This window comes from Lissotriton helveticus, chromosome 7 (assembly GCF_964261635.1).
Source record: "Lissotriton helveticus chromosome 7, aLisHel1.1, whole genome shotgun sequence".
Classification (NCBI taxonomy): Eukaryota; Metazoa; Chordata; class Amphibia; order Caudata; family Salamandridae; genus Lissotriton; species Lissotriton helveticus.
In genome coordinates, this window is record NC_136068.1 from 380,293,450 (window position 1) to 380,310,193 (window position 16,744).

Below are 16,744 nucleotides of genomic sequence, written 5' to 3' on the forward strand. Positions count from 1 at the left end.
ATCTATCTTATACCGCAATGACTCTAACACAGTGGGGGATGGCGCGGCTGGGAAAGAGGACTGTGCTGCGTCTCTTGTGACTGGGGACAATACCAATGCACACTCTTCTTAGCTGAGTGAATCTTAGCTGGTTCATCCACCAGTGGAGGCTATCCTTAACCATGTGCACATGTATGCTGCACACAATGACAGAATAATGAAACTAGCTGCTTGGACAATGCGAATGATTAAAGCATTTATTTTTGATCGGTAGCCATACACACCATACACTTTGCAGGCTGCTGCCTTACTGTTAAACTGTTTAGCTCTGTTGTGAAACTAAATTGCCAACATAGCATCTATTAATGCTCACCAACAACTATTGTACCTGAATCAGCACTGTATTATCAAATTAAATGATGATGCATAAAAGTTTTCAAAATATGCCCTCCAGTGATTTAAATTGCCATCAACAATTCTGTCGGATGTATGTCAGTATAACGCGATCATTTTGATCGCGATACTTGACAACACAGTTTTCACAACGCAAGTCGTTACAGCGACTTGTGTTGAAGGGTGCTGGATTGTGGAATAATTTAATTTTCTATTCCAACTCCAGCCCACGTAACAGTAGGGAAGGTGTTGGAATAGAAAATTAAACTATTCCTTAAGCAAGAGCGCCATCCAGTGCAAGTCGTAGTAATGACTTGCGTTGTAATGGCTGCGTTTTAAAGGACACGCGGTGTAAACACCGCGTTGTAAAGGATGTTTCCCATTTTGTCATTGATAATGCTGCATACGTAATGTATATTCTAAACCTATTTAAAAACGAATAAAACAGATGTAAACAAAAAAACAAAGTAGCACGAGCTGACCTGTTGATATTCCCAACTATTATCCATACTATCTATGACTAAGGTTGTGGTTTTAAATTTTGCCTATGTACTATTGAATCCAATGACATGCATGAATAAATTGTATGTGAAGCGTCCGTCTGGTGCCAGTGGATATCTGTGAGTGGCGTATTTGCTCTACATATGGAGTGTGGAGAACTATGAATGATACTCACTAATTCTTGCCCTTTCCTTTTTTCTACTTTTAGAATTTGAGGGTTCGAACTTTGACAGGAAGTACGTACTGCACAAAATCAGGGAAGAAATTTTCTGGACAGTTTTTGGAGAAGTTCATATTAGTTGATGGTGAACAAGTTATCGCTGGCACTTACAGGTGAGAATATAATACATTCAGTATAAACTAAGGTTACAGTTTAGTATCAATCAATACACGTTTTCTAAAGAACCAGGTTTAAAAAAATGCACATTATAATAATTAAGGTATGAATGAAACCAACACATGTATTTGTTCTTCAAAAGGCTGTGCTGGTGTGGCGCGAAATACTCTCACCAAATTTGTCTAAAATGTTCATATGTGCACTGTCAACAACTGTTAATAATCACAAAAGCACACTCTCCCTCTCTTTTACATAATCACAACTCTCTCTTTATTGTCTTGTACAAGTAACTCTACCTCATGTCCAAAGGTAACTATAACTCAAGTCCCCGCCATGCACAGTTTTCTCATCAGTAAAGTTACTGCAAATGTTATAGTGCAATTATCAATGATGTTATCAAACATGTCGTGAGTGTTGTAATACCTGGGGTAATTAGGTTTGTGGGCGAGGGTGCGAGTTACAATTACCTTAGGGCATGAGTAATAGTTACTTGACAGATTCTATGGGTTTTGTACGTTTAAAATGTGAGCCTAATTATAACGTCTCTGTAATGTTTCGTTTTTTAATTGAATATATATGTGTGTGTGTGTGTGTATATATATATATATATTATATATGTATGTTTTTTTAAACAAATAATTTAGGTATCTTTTGTGTCTGATAAGGCAAAACGCTACTAATTTTCTTAAACATGGTATATTCGAAGTCTAGAAGCATCGTTACTGTGAATATCTCTTTATAAAAATGAATTACAATTACAGCTTGCTAAGCCAAATGAGTGTAACAAAATGATTATGTAATATAGGTTTGGAAAAATTACAAGTTTCCACAAACTATAACATTCCTGTTACCTTTGGTTTTCTAAGTGATAAAATGTTTTATTGATTGATTATTTAAAATCTTTACCAAAAACGAATACACAATATAACATTTCAATTAGAATACAGTAAAAGGGCGGTAATTTTAAAAATAAGCAATCATTTCATAATGTTAAAATTTCAGAAATATAAACAGTATAATAGTTAATGTTTTAAAAATTCCAGTTTTCTCCATGCACTTATTAAGAATTTTGAGAGGGCAGAGTTAATATATATATCTTCCAAGCAAAGACACTGGATTAGTGCTTGTCTACATGTCCTTATTGATCTTTTGTTAAAGTGCCTTTTTAAAAGTATTAATCTTTCATTTTTTAGTTCTGGGCAGAGGCATAATAGATGTATGATATTTTCTTCTCCTGTATTACACAGCCGACATGATATGTTGTTTTCAAGCTTTTTCCATGGCAGTGCATGAGATTCTCCAGGCAGGATTCCGAACCGGGCATTCATGAATATATTTTTATATTTCCAGGTCCAAGCTGTATTTAAATATTGTTGCGGACTCTTTTTTTTATAACTATTTATTATAGACCAAGCATGTTTCCTTTTAACCAGGGACTCTTTGTCACTTATTATAGATAGGATATCAGTTGTCTTATTTACAATTTTTTTGAAAGATTCCTGAGGAATAGTGGTCATCCAAATCTCCTTCAGCCCAAATTCATCCAAAGCCTTCTCGAGATACTTCCAAACAGATAGTTTATTATTGCCCTCTACTTCTTTCCATAAAAGCTCCGAGATTAAATTGTCCTTGTCATTTTTTACCCTATACCATACTTTAATTGTGTTACCCATCCGAGCATGTAGTTGGTTATTCAAGCCAAATTCTAGTCTAATTTGGGACTGTGAGGCATTTTTTGGTAAACAGAAAAGAGATCGAAAAGTTTTCGAGATTTCTTTGTTTATTGTTATTGCGTCCTTTCCGTTCAATGCTTCGCTGCCGTAGGTTAGGGAGGGTAGCAATTTTGCAGATATGACCTTGAGTAGCGGCTGGTAGGTTAAGTTACTGGTGGATTTTTTTATCATACCAAATGCACCTGTTAGGGAGTTCGCCTTCCGGGTGATGTCCAATATCTGGGGTTTAAAGCTACCATTGTCATCAAAAACCAGTCCTAGGTATCTATGGGTTTTTGTTTGCTCCAATTTTTCCTTACCTAAGAACCATTTCATATTGTATTTCCTTCTTAGATTTTTTGAGACAACCATAACTTTAGATTTGGATTCATTTATTACCATTTTATTTTTTATTGCGTACTCCTGTATACGTGTAATTAACCTTTGCAAGCCTACCTTTGTTCTACTTAAAAGAATAACATCATCTGCATATAGCAAATTTGATATGTGCTTATCTGCAAGTTTCGGTGGATGGGCATTTATCTTATTCAGTGTTTCAGTTAGATCAGTTAAAAACAGATTAAATAATAAAGGTGCCAATACGCAGCCTTGCTTCACGCCGCCAAGAGTTGGTATTTCCTTAGTTAATGATCTGCCGTTCCCAATACGAACTTTGGCCCAAGTTTTTGTATACAGGAGACTGATCAGGTATATTAAAGGCTGAGGAATCCCTTGTGCTTGCAACTTTTTCCATAAAAGATCTCGGTTGACACAGTCAAAAGCTGATTTAAAATCAACAAAACATAGAAACAGTGATTCGCCCTTTAAGATTGCCTTTTCCATTAAAATAGATAGTGCCAGGATATTAGAGGTAGTACCAAGTCCTTTAATGAAGCCGGTTTGGTTTGGCGGGAGGATTTTATAAGTGAATTTCTATGTTTTTTTAAATTATATTTCCTATCTATAATGAATTTCTATGTTTTTTTTAAAGTAAGTAATTTTAAGTGCTTTACAATAATAAAACCTCCACCGTGCATGTCCTTTGGCCGTGCGCAGCCGGGGTTGGCTGCCCCAGGGCCCTGCTTTAAACACATGGGGGAGTTGGTCACCTCACCTCCCCGTGCCGATTTCAGACCCCGGGGACCTCATTCGCTGCAGGCCAGCATTAACATTTTTTTTTTTCATAAGGAGGAGTGCCGTGCGGCCCCCTCACTGGGCCGATTTCGACCCTGGGGACCCCATCGCCCGGGGCCGGGCCATGTCTGCTGGGTGCCCCCAGGGCACCCAGTGTGCTATGGGATGAGGGGGAAGCCTCAAGACCCCTGCGGTCCCAGACGACTCCTGACTCCTGCAGGAGCCAGCATTGCTCCCACAAGCAGGGAGCTGCTTGAAATAGCAGCTCCCTGCTTGCAGGAGCAATGTTTTCATCTGTTTCCCTGCACGCATATTTACAAGCAGATGTTTGACGCCTCCGGCTTGCTGAAAGCGGAGTTATGATTGCTTTTGCTTGGTGGGAGCTGTCAGCACGCATTTTGGGAACCCCTCTTTTTCTTGGCCTTCACTTGACGGACCATAATTAAACTTTCAAAACAGCAGCTGAAGTGAGTGTTGTATTCGTTTAGAAAATTTTGCGAGGATTTGTCAAACGATGCTAAAGTTATTGGCAAAACAACAAACGCTCTCCCTATGGAAACTAGGTACTAGCAACCACCAGAAGATAATATACTTACTTCATATTCCGCATATTTTAAGGTTTTATATACCGTTTTGACATATCTTCACTCAAGCCTGAGTTCAAGAAAGTTCAATAACTTGTCCTTTCTCCTTGTTAGATATGCTAAAGTGAAAGTTAAAACATTACAGAAAACTTCTTACGTTCAGCTATTAAAATTAAACGTAAATATAATTGCTAGTTGTAGAAATGTCATAGGCCATATGTCTTACCCTATTTGCATTTCATAGGTCATATGCCTTAACCTATTCTCATAGCATCTCAAGCTGAAACCTTTATAACAGAAGGAACAACAGCTGCCCCACTGGTGAGATCAGGAATGGGTCCTTGTTCTTGTGCTTCCACTAGTATTATTGTGCAGTTAATGCACACATTTTTCCTTTTCCGACTGAGGTAGATCAAATCCCTATGCTTGCATGAGGTGGAGGGTTGAGGAGAGTGTCCCACAGTTGAGGGAGAAGTTTCTGAACTTGAACGGGTTGATGGAAGGAAGCGGGACATAGTGCAGATCGCATACTGGTGAAAACATATCGCTCTCACTGATAATATATGCAGGCAGTACATTTAACCAGGGATGAGATGTCACGTGAGAAAGCTCATAAAAACACATATCACAGTCATAAATTAATAAACATTTATGAAAACCTTACAAAAAGCACTGCAATTGGGAAAGAAGGAGAAATTACTTACCTGCCATGATGCAGGATGTGTTAAGTACTGACATTGTCTAAGTCTAATTGGCTGCATAGGCCTCTACTTTTTAGTAGGCTGTCTGGTTATGAGAGACATATTATGGGCTTACCAAGAAAATTTAGGGACTTGCAGCCATGCCATTGGCTTTACTGACACTCTTATTTCCTTGGTTTCTAATGGATGCGTGTCCTTGTTTCAGTCTGCCCATCTTATCAGTGTCACTCCCCTGGAGCATAGCCTTTCCACCATCCCTTTGATTGCCTGGCTTCTATGCTTCTTCTGCTTGCTTTTACTTTTTTCTTTTGTTAAAATACTCCATGAGGGTGCATGTATTTTCCAGCTGTCTCCCTCATGTTCTTTTTCTCTCTTCTTCACTGTGCTTTCTCTTGCCCATGTGCTTCTCTTCTCAAACCCACACTCATGTCGCTCTCTCTCGCCTGAGTGCTTCTCCCCCACCCTGCCCATGTTGCTCTCTTTCTGTTATGTTCTATGCCTCGTATTGCATCTCTCCAGCCCACTATATGGCTTTTCTCATGCCCGCTGTGTTGCTTCACTTCTACCCGCTGCCAAACTTGTTCCAGCAACACGCTCAACTATTTTAATCTTTAAAAGTTTTGCAATGCAGTTTCCAAGATTGCTTTTGTACTTTTATTTTTGCAGCTTTTTTTTATTTACTGATCCATCTCAGATCGGTAAATTTAAAAAAAGGTTGTGTCCTTATGCAGGCACACACATGTGTTGAACATGTGTGACCGCCTGCAAAATGATGCACAGCCCATGTCATTGCCTTTTTTTTACCCACGTTGCATAGCAGTCAAGATGCTTTACTGCACTGCAAACAAACATTGGAAAAGCTAATAGGTCTTTTAGGTGAGACCTTTTGGCTTTGCCAATACCTGTTTCTAGTTGAACCATAGTTTGCCTCCTGTTTACTTCATTTGAGCGTAATTGCTGTGAGTATGTAAAGAAAGTACATTGTCTTGCCTGAGATTTAAGTTTGATTCATCTGTTGTATTCATTTAGATGTTTTTTAAGTGTAGTTTACGTGTCAAGCTGCTCTTAAGGGAAGGTGGGGATTCTTTACTTACATGGGCTGTGCTTCTCAATGGCAAAGCTAGTCTCAGCTGAATACGTTTCTGATGAAAATAAGTTTATTGATGCACTCCTTTGTAATGCACATAATACTGTATGCCTTCTTAAAATCGCTGAAACTTTCTTTCTTTTCTATTTCTAGTTTTAGCTGGATTGCAAGTCAAGTTCACAGCAATTTGGTGACACTTTTTATTGGAAAAATTGTGGAAGACTTTGACACAGAATTTCGGTGCTTGTATGCAGTTTCAAATAAAGTTGACTATTTCAGTAATGTAGATTCAAAGATCAGTCCATATTCCCGTCCTTCAATCTGGAATACACAACCCATTGTACGATTAGCCCCAGAGCTCACACCATCGAATGGGTCAAGCAGCCATTCAGATTCAACTGTATCAAGCCAGAAGGCATCTCCGTATAAGACAAGCACAAGCTACAAGGTAATTAATGAAGATAAGCATGCTCTCCCAGACTTCAAAAACGATGGAAGAGGAGAAGTCAATGGTGGTTTCAGGGCGAATTTCATTAACCAGAGCAGAAGGCTATCCAACCCTAGCACATTGGCAGATAGAGATCACAGTTTTGGATTGCACAACCTTGGACTAAGGACATCCTTGTTATCAAAGTCCACACCAGCACTCAACCAGTTCGAACCAGTCCCAAACTTTACTCTTGGGACTATCACAGAGAGCAATCCTTCACAAACTGAGCATAAAACCGGTAGTAAGAATGCTAACGTGGGCCGTATAGGGCATGAAGAAATCTCAAAAGAACAAACTCATAACATAAGTAGAAATGAAAAAAGGATGACCCTTGGTCACAGTCACTTGGATCTGATGATGAGCTATAGACGCATCAATGCAGGGACCGAAAGTCAACAAGCAGGACCTAAGCCATCAACTACAGTAAAAAGTAATGTTTCCCGCTTTCAGGCTGACATTGGAAACCCTACCCAACCTATTGGTCGAAATGATGTATCTAAGGAAAAAAACAGCACAATAAACGAAGATAAAAAAACAATGACACTAGGACATAGTAAACTGGACATGATCACCAAGTTTAGACCACAAACCACAAATAACCTACACGTAGAAAACCTAGCATCTCCCAATGTAAAAAGTGATAGTTCACTAAACCAATCTACTGATTCAAATTACACTGAAAATAAAAGGGATGTGCCAACTAATTCAGCTGATTTCAAGGCTAGTTTGGGAGGTAACCAGACCACCTTGAGTAGTGATGAGAAAACGATGACCCTAGGACATAGTAAACTGGACATGATCACCAAGTTTAGACCACAAACCACAAATAACCTTCAAGTAGAAAACCTAGCATCTACCAATGTGAAAAGTGATAGTTCACAAAACAAATCAACTAATTCAAATAACACTGAAAAGAAAAGGGATGTACCAACTAATTCAGCTGGTTTCAAGGCTAGTTTGGGAGGTAACCAGACCACCTTGAATAGTGATGAGAAAACAATGACCCTAGGACATAGTAAACTGGACATGATCACCAAGTTCAGACCAAAACTCACTAATAAACTACAAGTAGAAAACCTAGCATCTACCAATGTGAAAAGTGATAGTTCACTAAACCAATCTACTAATTCAAATTACACTGAAAATAAAAGGGATGTACCAACTAGTTCAGCTGGTTTCAAGGCTAGTTTGGGAGGTAACCAGACCACCTTGAATAGTGATGAGAAAACAATGACCCTAGGACATAGTCGATTGGACATGATCACCAAATGTCGACCCCAAACCACCGCAGGGATTTCCGGCTTACAGCCAGAATATAAGACTCCCACAGTGTTGAAAAGTGATGGTTCAGCTAATGACTCTACTGACGTTAGTCGTGCAGAAGAAGCCAAAGATTCTTGTACAAATCACGTGGGTCTGAAAGATGATTTCAAAGAAAGCAACAACTTAAGCAGAAGTGACAAAAGAATGACTCTGGGTCACAGTAAACTGGACATGATAACAAATCACAACAAAGGAAAACCCACCAAAGCATATAGCCGCTTCAGGCCATGATTTCTGGGGGCCCTATCATGTGACAGTGTTCTACAACTCTCGAAACATGCACATGAAATTGTGCGTACTGGACTTTATATGGACCAGCAGTGGCAGGAAGAGTTGTGTGAATCGTATTGCAAGGACAGTAAATGTATAATTCAAAGAATCACAAAATGTCCATTTGTGTCTCAGCTGTGAACAAAATATATTGCAACGAACTGCATTCAGATGAGTTATTTTTGAAGTAAAAGAAAGTATGAAACTCTAACATTCACATGTATCACTATCATCTCTTGGTTGGGAACTAATTAAAATGTTTCATTTACGTATAATTTTGCTTATTGACCAACAATGTGCTGTTAATTGACTGAACCCAGAGTCACTTCTGTAGATATGAAACTTGAAAAGGCACAAAATAAGGACAATGGTTTTTCATGGAACACATGCATTGTTTTGTAGAAACATCTTAGAAATGTGGTAGAGGCTGTAACAATAAACAAACATAACATTATCATCATTCCCCTCTCCCCCTGTATGCTCATAGTGTAGATGCTGCTTGCGAAAGAGTAGATGAGTTATAGTTGTTGTTCCGTTTTTTTAAGACTGTTATTACAAAATTCCATAGTTTGTCAATGTAATCAGCATCAAATGAGAGTTTGAGGCAGGGTTAGCTGATTTGGACAGGCTCAGAACGTTTCACATATTGTGGAATTTGCTGCTAGCACCAATTGTCAATTTGTGGAAGTTCTCATGAAAGTTTATGTGATAATGAGTTCCTATTACCGGTGATTTCACAGTCAATGTTTAAAGAAATGTGTGGCAATGCTGCCAAAGGAAACAATGCATCAATAAAAGAGCCTTCAATTGTAAATATTAATGCCCAACTATTTGCACAGCACTTGATTCTCACTGTTACCTGTTTCTGAACGCTTTTATCATTCCAGGATCACACAATAAATCTGAATCACTAAAACATCGGAGAAAAAGGCAGAAGTGCACTCCTATAGTCTTATACATTTGCTTCAAGTAAAATTTTGACTTTTAAGATATTCTAAAAAAAACTGGAGTACTTGTAGGCATCTGGGTAGGAGACCCAAGAGTGCTCAAATGTGTAACCATTTAAGTGGTAAAGAAATATGACAGGTGTACATGTCTGCATACAAGAACGTAATACCAACGTGCTTAGCTCTTTCAAACTTTTTTTGGTTTTCCTCCACAGGACAAATCCCTTCCTTTACATCCTGATACATTTTCGTAGATACCGACCCCAAGATAAATGCCCCGGTTCAGGGGCGTAGCTAGAGCTTGTGGCACCTGGGGCTAGCCCTCAGATTGCCGCCCCTTGGGGGGGAGACGGGGGTGCTGGGGAAAAAGGACAGTGAGCACTTGAAAGATGTCCGAGAGACACATAGTATTGCTGCTATTTCTGTTCAAAATGCCCTGTACAACTTGTGAGTTCGCAGAGAACATATTTGAAAAAACAAAAAAAGATATAAAAAGAATCGCATTTTGAGCAATCAACATCTCAATTGCATTCTTCTTCTCCGAACCCTGACTAGAGAGAGGGTCAGGCTAGCTGGCATGCTCACTCTGTGCTATGTGGGGTTAGTCTTAAAACATTTTCCAGAGCTACTTTTAGCTCACGGACCAGCCCTGCTCTCAAGTGTAATATAACATTACACAAAGTATGTGGTCTGGTTTGGGGCCCCTTACAAATGACTGCAGTCTGTGCTGATTCTTTGTGTTTCCACATGTTGAGAAGTACTGTCACCTAGGGTCATTGGTATGTGGAGCAGCACCTCTACCCTAGCCAGGCACACCGGTGCCAACTCTCAGTAGAGGCTTTGAATAGGTGCACCCAGGTGCCGGGCACTCCCAGACTCGGTGCGGCACCTGTTCAAATCTAGAAGGCCACCGCTGGAGAGTAGGTGTTACCCAGCTCTACTGCTGAAGGCTTCACACTTGGCCACACGCCAGGGGTCAAAGGTGGCCCTTCCGTGTCAGTGGCAGGTGGTAGCTGGCCTCAAGGAGCCCTTCTGGTCCTCCACCCATCAGGGCACCTAGGTGGTCTAAGCCCTGGTTAAAGGTAGTGTCCTAGTGATGGGTGCAACATTGGCCTGTGGCAGGATCCACCTTGGCACGCTCATGTGCCCACTGTGTTTGTTGTAAGGCTGGTTTCATGGGCACAGTGACCCGAGCTGGCCTCCCAGTGGGGGGTAATTAAGGGGCTGTGCTTAGAGCACCCTCAGCTGGTTTCATATCATCAATGGAGACCGCGCGGACATCTTTCACTTACTATCTGCATCCTCGAAGAGTGAGATGGATGCGACAGTAATGTCTTGACTACCCACACGTAACGCACATTTCTTTGAGTAATCCCCATAAAGGGCGGCTTCCTGCTCCCTGTTCCCCTTACAAAGGCCATTCATTGAAAGATAGTTGTTTTACCCCGTGCTGCCTCACACACAAGCTGACAAGCACACACCATAGACATTCCAGAATGTTCCTTTAGTGCTACTCGTGAGCCCACGGCAGTATGCGAGCGAAGAGAGGCGGCCTCCTGCGCATGCGCAAGCGCAACCCCTGGATCTGCCCTTAAACACTTCATTCCACTCTGTCAAGCATATTCAAACACAACTCTGAAAAGCGAATATGTAAGAAATAAATAAATACTAGATGTACTTAATGAAACTTTTGATCACCAGCCAAAATACAAAGAAGCATCTATAGTTTTTTATTTGAAACAACCATAACACATTGATGTCCTAAATCACTGTCTTCCAATCCAAACCATGCCATCGCTCGTGTACTATCTCATGACAATGTGCAGTGCATCAGCCTATCTGCGCGACAAGATGCCCCAGTTGAGGTGATTTGTGCGCGTTATTAAATCAAATAATAATAATAATTACTGCATTGCAACACTCTACCACCTGAGCTAGCCCTGCTCAAATACACACCCTTAATCTGGAAGTAGAAGGTAACCCCAGGAACCATTTACCCCCATCTTTAGCTGGGATAAGACTATGGTTGGAAGTTTTGGGCACCATCTTGGATTGGGACCATATAGCATACTCAAAATGGCACCAATGCGCAGAAACGCCAAAGCACCGACCCTGCACAAGAGTGGAGGAAACCCCATGGAGGCCGTAGGCGCCCTGCTGGACACAAAGAAAGCTTCCCATCGTGGGCGTCATTATGAGTTAATGTGCGTTTGAAGCCTGCAGAACACAATTACCCAAAATGCTGCCACAAAAGAAGCCTTAGGTAGTAGGGGTGAGAGCTCAGTTACCTTCATTCTGACATCCTGCCGATCACGGGTGGGACATTAGGCTGCAGGGAAGTGGTGCTTGGGAAAATCTAAACTTCACATCCTTAACCCCTTCGGGGCTAATGACGAGCTGGGCTCGTCATCGCGCTTACCTGTCCTGCGCGGATGACAAGGCCAGCTCGTCATCAGCCCCACCCTCGGGGGAAGCGCTGGCGCTCCCCCCGAGGCTCTCAGATCGTCATTGTTTTGCTGGGGGCGGCAGTGGAAGAGCTTCCGCTGCCGCCCCCGCCCCCCCCCATGGTAATCCCTGATGACGTCAGCGCGCACAGCGCGCGCTGACATCATCAGGGATTCCCAGCGCTCGGGAAGCCATTTGCTTCCTGCGCGCTTCAGAAGAAGGTAGGTTTTGGGACTCCGGCGGGGGTTTGGGGCAGCGAAGAGGCATCAGGGGAGAGGAAAGAGATTTTCCTTTCCCCTGATGTCTCTTTGCAGGGCATTTCTGCCTCACGATCGCGCACAGCGTCGCGATTGTGCGGCGGAAATGCCCCCACTAGACACCAGGGATATACTTTTAGTTTTTAGGAAGTGACCCCTTGGGCAAGGGTCACTTCCAGGCTGGCTGGCAATATGTTTTCGTTTTTCTGCCCCCCCTGGGGGGAAATCGGCCCGTTTTTTCGGCCGTTTTGCCCCCAGGGGGGGCAGAAATTCCCCACTAGCACCAGGGATATAGATTTGTACAAAGATGGCGGCCATTTATTTTGTTTACGTTTTTCTGTCCCCCCTGGGGGCAAATCGGCCCGTTTTTTTTTGCCGTTTTGCCCCCAGGGGGGACAGAAAATGCCCACTAGACACCAGGGATGTAATTTTAGTTTTTAGGAAGCGACCCCTTGGGCAAGGGTCGCTTCCAGGTGGGGTCTGAGTATGTTTTCGTTTTTCTGCCCCCCCTGGGGGGAAATCGGCCCGTTTTTCGGCCGTTTTGCCCCCAGGGGGGGCAGAAATTACCCACTAGAACCAGGGATTTTTGTTGGGGCAATGTGTTTGTTTTGGGAAGCGACCCCTTGGGTAAGGGTCGCTTCCAGGTGGACATGATTGTGTTTTTGTTTTTCTGTCCACCCTGGGGGCAAATCGGCCTGTTTTTTTTGCCGTTTTGCCCCCAGGGGGGGCGGAAAATGCCCACTAACACAAAGTTTTTAGGAAGCGACCCCTTGGGCATGTTTGCTGGTGGTGTGTGTGGGGAGTGGTACTTGGCTGGATGGTGTGCGTGGAGCGGTGCTTGGCTGGCGGTGTGTGTGGAGTGGTACTTGGCTGTCGGTGTGCGCTGAGTGGTGTTTGGCTGGCGGTGTGCGTGGAGGGGTACTTGGCTATCTATGCACAGAGTGGTGCTTGGCTGGCGGTGTGTGTGGAGTGGCGCTTGGCTGGTGGTGTGTGTAGAGTGGTACTTGGCTGTCTGTGCACGGAGTGGTGCTTGGCTGGCGGTGTGTGTGGAGTGGCGCTTGGCTGGTGGTGTGCGTGGAGTGCTACTTTGCTGTCTGTGCACGGAGTGCTGCTTGGCTGGTGGTGTGTGTGGAGTGGCGCTTGGCTGGTGGTGTGCGTGGAGTGCTACTTTGCTGTCTGTGCACGGAGTGCTGCTTGGCTGGTGGTGTGTGTGGAGTGGCGCTTGGCTGGTGTTGTGCGTGGAGTGCTACTTTGCTGTCTGTGCACAGAGTGCTGCTTGGCTGGCGGTGTGTGTGGAGTGGCGCTTGGCTGGTGGTGTGCGTGGAGTGCTACTTTGCTGTCTGTGCACGGAGTGCTGCTTGGCTGGCGGTGTGTGTGGAGTGGCGCTTGGCTGGTGGTGTGCGTGGAGTGCTACTTTGCTGTCTGTGCACGGAGTGCTGCTTGGCTGGCGGTGTGTGTGGAGTGGCGCTTGGCTGGCGGTGTGTGTGGAGTGGCGCTTGGCTGGATGGTGCTTGGCTGGCGGTGAGTGGTGCTTGGCTGGTGGTGCTTGTGGAGTGGCGCTTGGCAGGTGGTGTGCGTGGAGTGCTACTTTGCTGTCTGTGCACGGAGTGGTGCTTTGCTGGCGGTGTGTGTGGAGTGGCGCTTGGCTGTTAGTGTGCGTGGAGTGCTACTTTGCTGTCTGTGCACGGAGTGCTGCTTGGCTGGCGGTGTGTGTGGAGTGGCGCTTGGCTGGTGGTGTGCGTGGAGTGCTACTTTGCTGTCTGTGCACGGAGTGCTGCTTGGCTGGCGGTGTGTGTGGAGTGGCGCTTGGCTGGTGGTGTGCGTGGAGTGCTACTTTGCTGTCTGTGCACGGAGTGCTGCTTGGCTGGCGGTGTGTGTGGAGTGGCGCTTGGCTGGATGGTGCTTGGCTGGCGGTGAGTGGTGCTTGGCTGGTGGTGCTTGTGGAGTGGCGCCTGGCAGGTGGTGTGCGTGGAGTGCTACTTTGCTGTCTGTGCACGGAGTGGTGCTTGGCTGGCGGTGTGTGTGGAGTGGCGCTTGGCTGTTAGTGTGCGTGGAGTGCTACTTTGCTGTCTGTGCACGGAGTGCTGCTTGGCTGGCGGTGTGTGTGGAGTGGCGCTTGGCTGGTGGTGTGCGTGGAGTGCTACTTTGCTGTCTGTGCACGGAGTGCTGCTTGGCTGGCGGTGTGTGTGGAGTGGCGCTTGGCTGGTGGTGTGCGTGGAGTGCTACTTTGCTGTCTGTGCACGGAGTGCTGCTTGGCTGGCGGTGTGTGTGGAGTGGCGCTTGGCTGGTGGTGTGCGTGGAGTGCTACTTTGCTGTCTGCACGGAGTGCTGCTTGGCTGGCGGTGTGTGTGGAGTGCTGCTTGGCTGGCGGTGTGTGTGGAGTGGCGCTTGGCTGGTGGTGTGCGTGGAGTGCTACTTTGCTGTCTGTGCACGGAGTGCTGCTTGGCTGGCGGTGTGTGTGGAGTGGCGCTTGGCTGGTGGTGTGCGTGGAGTGCTACTTTGCTGTCTGTGCACGGAGTGCTGCTTGGCTGGAGGTGTGTGTTGAGTGGCGCTTGGCTGGTGGTGTGCGTGGAGTGCTGCTTGGCTGGAGGTGTGTGTTGAGTGGCGCTTGGCTGGTGGCGTGCGTGGAGTGCTACTTTGCTGTCTGTGCACGGAGTGCTGCTTGGCTGGCGGTGTGTGTGGAGTGGCGCTTGGCTGGTGGTGTGCGTGGAGTGCTACTTTGCTGTCTGTGCACGGAGTGCTGCTTGGCTGGCGGTGTGTGTGGAGTGGCGCTTGGCTGGTGGTGTGCTGGAGTGCTACTTTGCTGTCTGTGCACGGAGTGCTGCTTGGCTGGCGGTGTGTGTGGAGTGGTGTTTGGCTGGCGGTGTGTGGGGAGTGGTGTTTGGCTGGCGGTGTGTGGGGAGTGGTACTTGGCTGGATGGTGTGTGTGGAGTGGTGTTTGGCTGGCGGTGTGCGCTGAGTGGGGTTTGGCTGGCGGTGTGCATGGTCTGGTGCTTGGATGGTGGTGTGGGTGGACTGGAACTCTGCTGGCGGTGTGTGAGTAGTTACTTTCTGTTGGTCACTACACACACTGCTAGTTGAGTGACACTCTACGCAGTCCATCATTTTCTGTAGTTGCTATGTCAGATATGTGGGCGTGTGAAAGTGATGGGCGGCTGGCGGTGTGAATGTTTTGTATGTGTCACACGTACAAAAGGTGTATGAATGTCCTTACTGCCCCTGTGTGATATGGGTACTGGTAGTAGCAAAAGACTGACTGGCACCAAAGTGGTCAGGCACTTTACAAAAATTCAAAAAATTATCCAGTGTCTTGATGTTAAAACTCATCTAATCTCATTTGGTCTAAGCCCTAATTGATGGCCCATCTGGCCGAATTTTAATTTGGGGGGCAAATTTGTGTGTTGTTTTTTTAATTGTTATATTGTTTGTGAAATGTGGTAGTAATTTTTTTTTCTTCTCTATTTTTGTCTTGTTCCAGGCTTTTGCTGTTTGGATTGTTGTAGGTTGCGTGTCTGTTTGCAGCTTGTGTAGTTGCTTGTGCTTGGTAAGTGAATGTATTTTGTACTACTTCTCCTTGATGTTTGTCTTTTTGAAAAAGGTTGTACCTCTAGCAGTTTGTGTGGCTCTGTGTTTTTTTTTTCAGGATTAGTGTTTGATGTGCACTTTGTTTTCTAATGTCATTTCTTTTTTTCTTTCTAGTGGGATTTCATTTCTTTTCGCTGTGTCTCAACAGAGTAGGTGCTGGTGAGTGTAGCTATATTTTGTAAGAGTGAAATTGTTTTGGATTGTATTTATCTTTTAGTGAAAGCCTTACCTTGTTTACTTCTTACTTTGCACAGTGTAGGTTGTTGTTCACTTGTGTGTGCAGTCTTCTTGCTTTGTAAGGATAATGGCTAGTCGCAGGATTACTGCTCAGCAGGTTCTTGGTTTGCTTTTTGAGTCTTCCTCGGACCATGGTTCAGAGTCTGAGTCCGATTCGGACTCCCAGGAAGTGGCAGAAGATTCAGGCAGTGAGTTTTCTCTTCGCATGGAATCATCATCATCGGATGATGACTCTTCTTCTAGTGCTGATGAAGGGCCTATGGTACAGGAGGACATTGTGTTGCCGGTAGTGGGCCAAGAGGCACCTGTGCTGCTGCCTAGGGCCGCAAGGTTTCCTTTCTTTTTACGTCGGCAAGAGGCATGTGGGCTGGAGCCTGCACCCAAAAGGCTTCACATTGCTGTGGTGCGCAAAGGGGCATCTGGTGCTTTTCGTCTTCCTGCTCGTGTAGTGCAGCAAGAGGCATCTGGGGCTGTTAGGCTTCCCATTGGTGTAGAGCGGCAAGAGGCATCTGGGCCTGCTGGGTTTCCCGGTGGTGTAGTGCAGCAAGAAGCATCTCAGGCTGCTGGGCTTCCCGTTGGTGTAGTGCAGGAAGAGCCCTCTGGGGATGCTACGTCTTCTGTTGGTGTTGTGCAGCCAGAAGTATCTGTGGCTGTTAGGCTTCCCGTTGGAGAACAGCAGCAAGATGTTTCGGTGCTGCAGGCTGGGGTGGCTGCTCCCCCCGTTGATAGGGATGGCCTCTGGGTTCCCCCTGGCTTGGTGCA

General features: G+C 44.9%; 1 protein-coding gene across 1 annotated transcript in view; it reads left to right on the forward strand.

Moving 5' to 3' along the window:
• FAM83C (family with sequence similarity 83 member C) overlaps nucleotides 1-9,325 on the forward strand; it is a 299,208-nt gene extending 289,883 nt beyond the window's left edge. The window contains exons 3-4 of the mRNA XM_078652196.1: nucleotides 1,082-1,206; nucleotides 6,582-9,325. Coding sequence (XP_078508322.1) covers nucleotides 1,082-1,206; nucleotides 6,582-8,472 — 2,016 coding nt within the window. The 3' untranslated portion in view covers nucleotides 8,473-9,325. The remainder of the gene's footprint in view (nucleotides 1-1,081; nucleotides 1,207-6,581) is intronic.
• The last annotated feature ends 7,419 nt before the right edge of the window (nucleotides 9,326-16,744 follow it).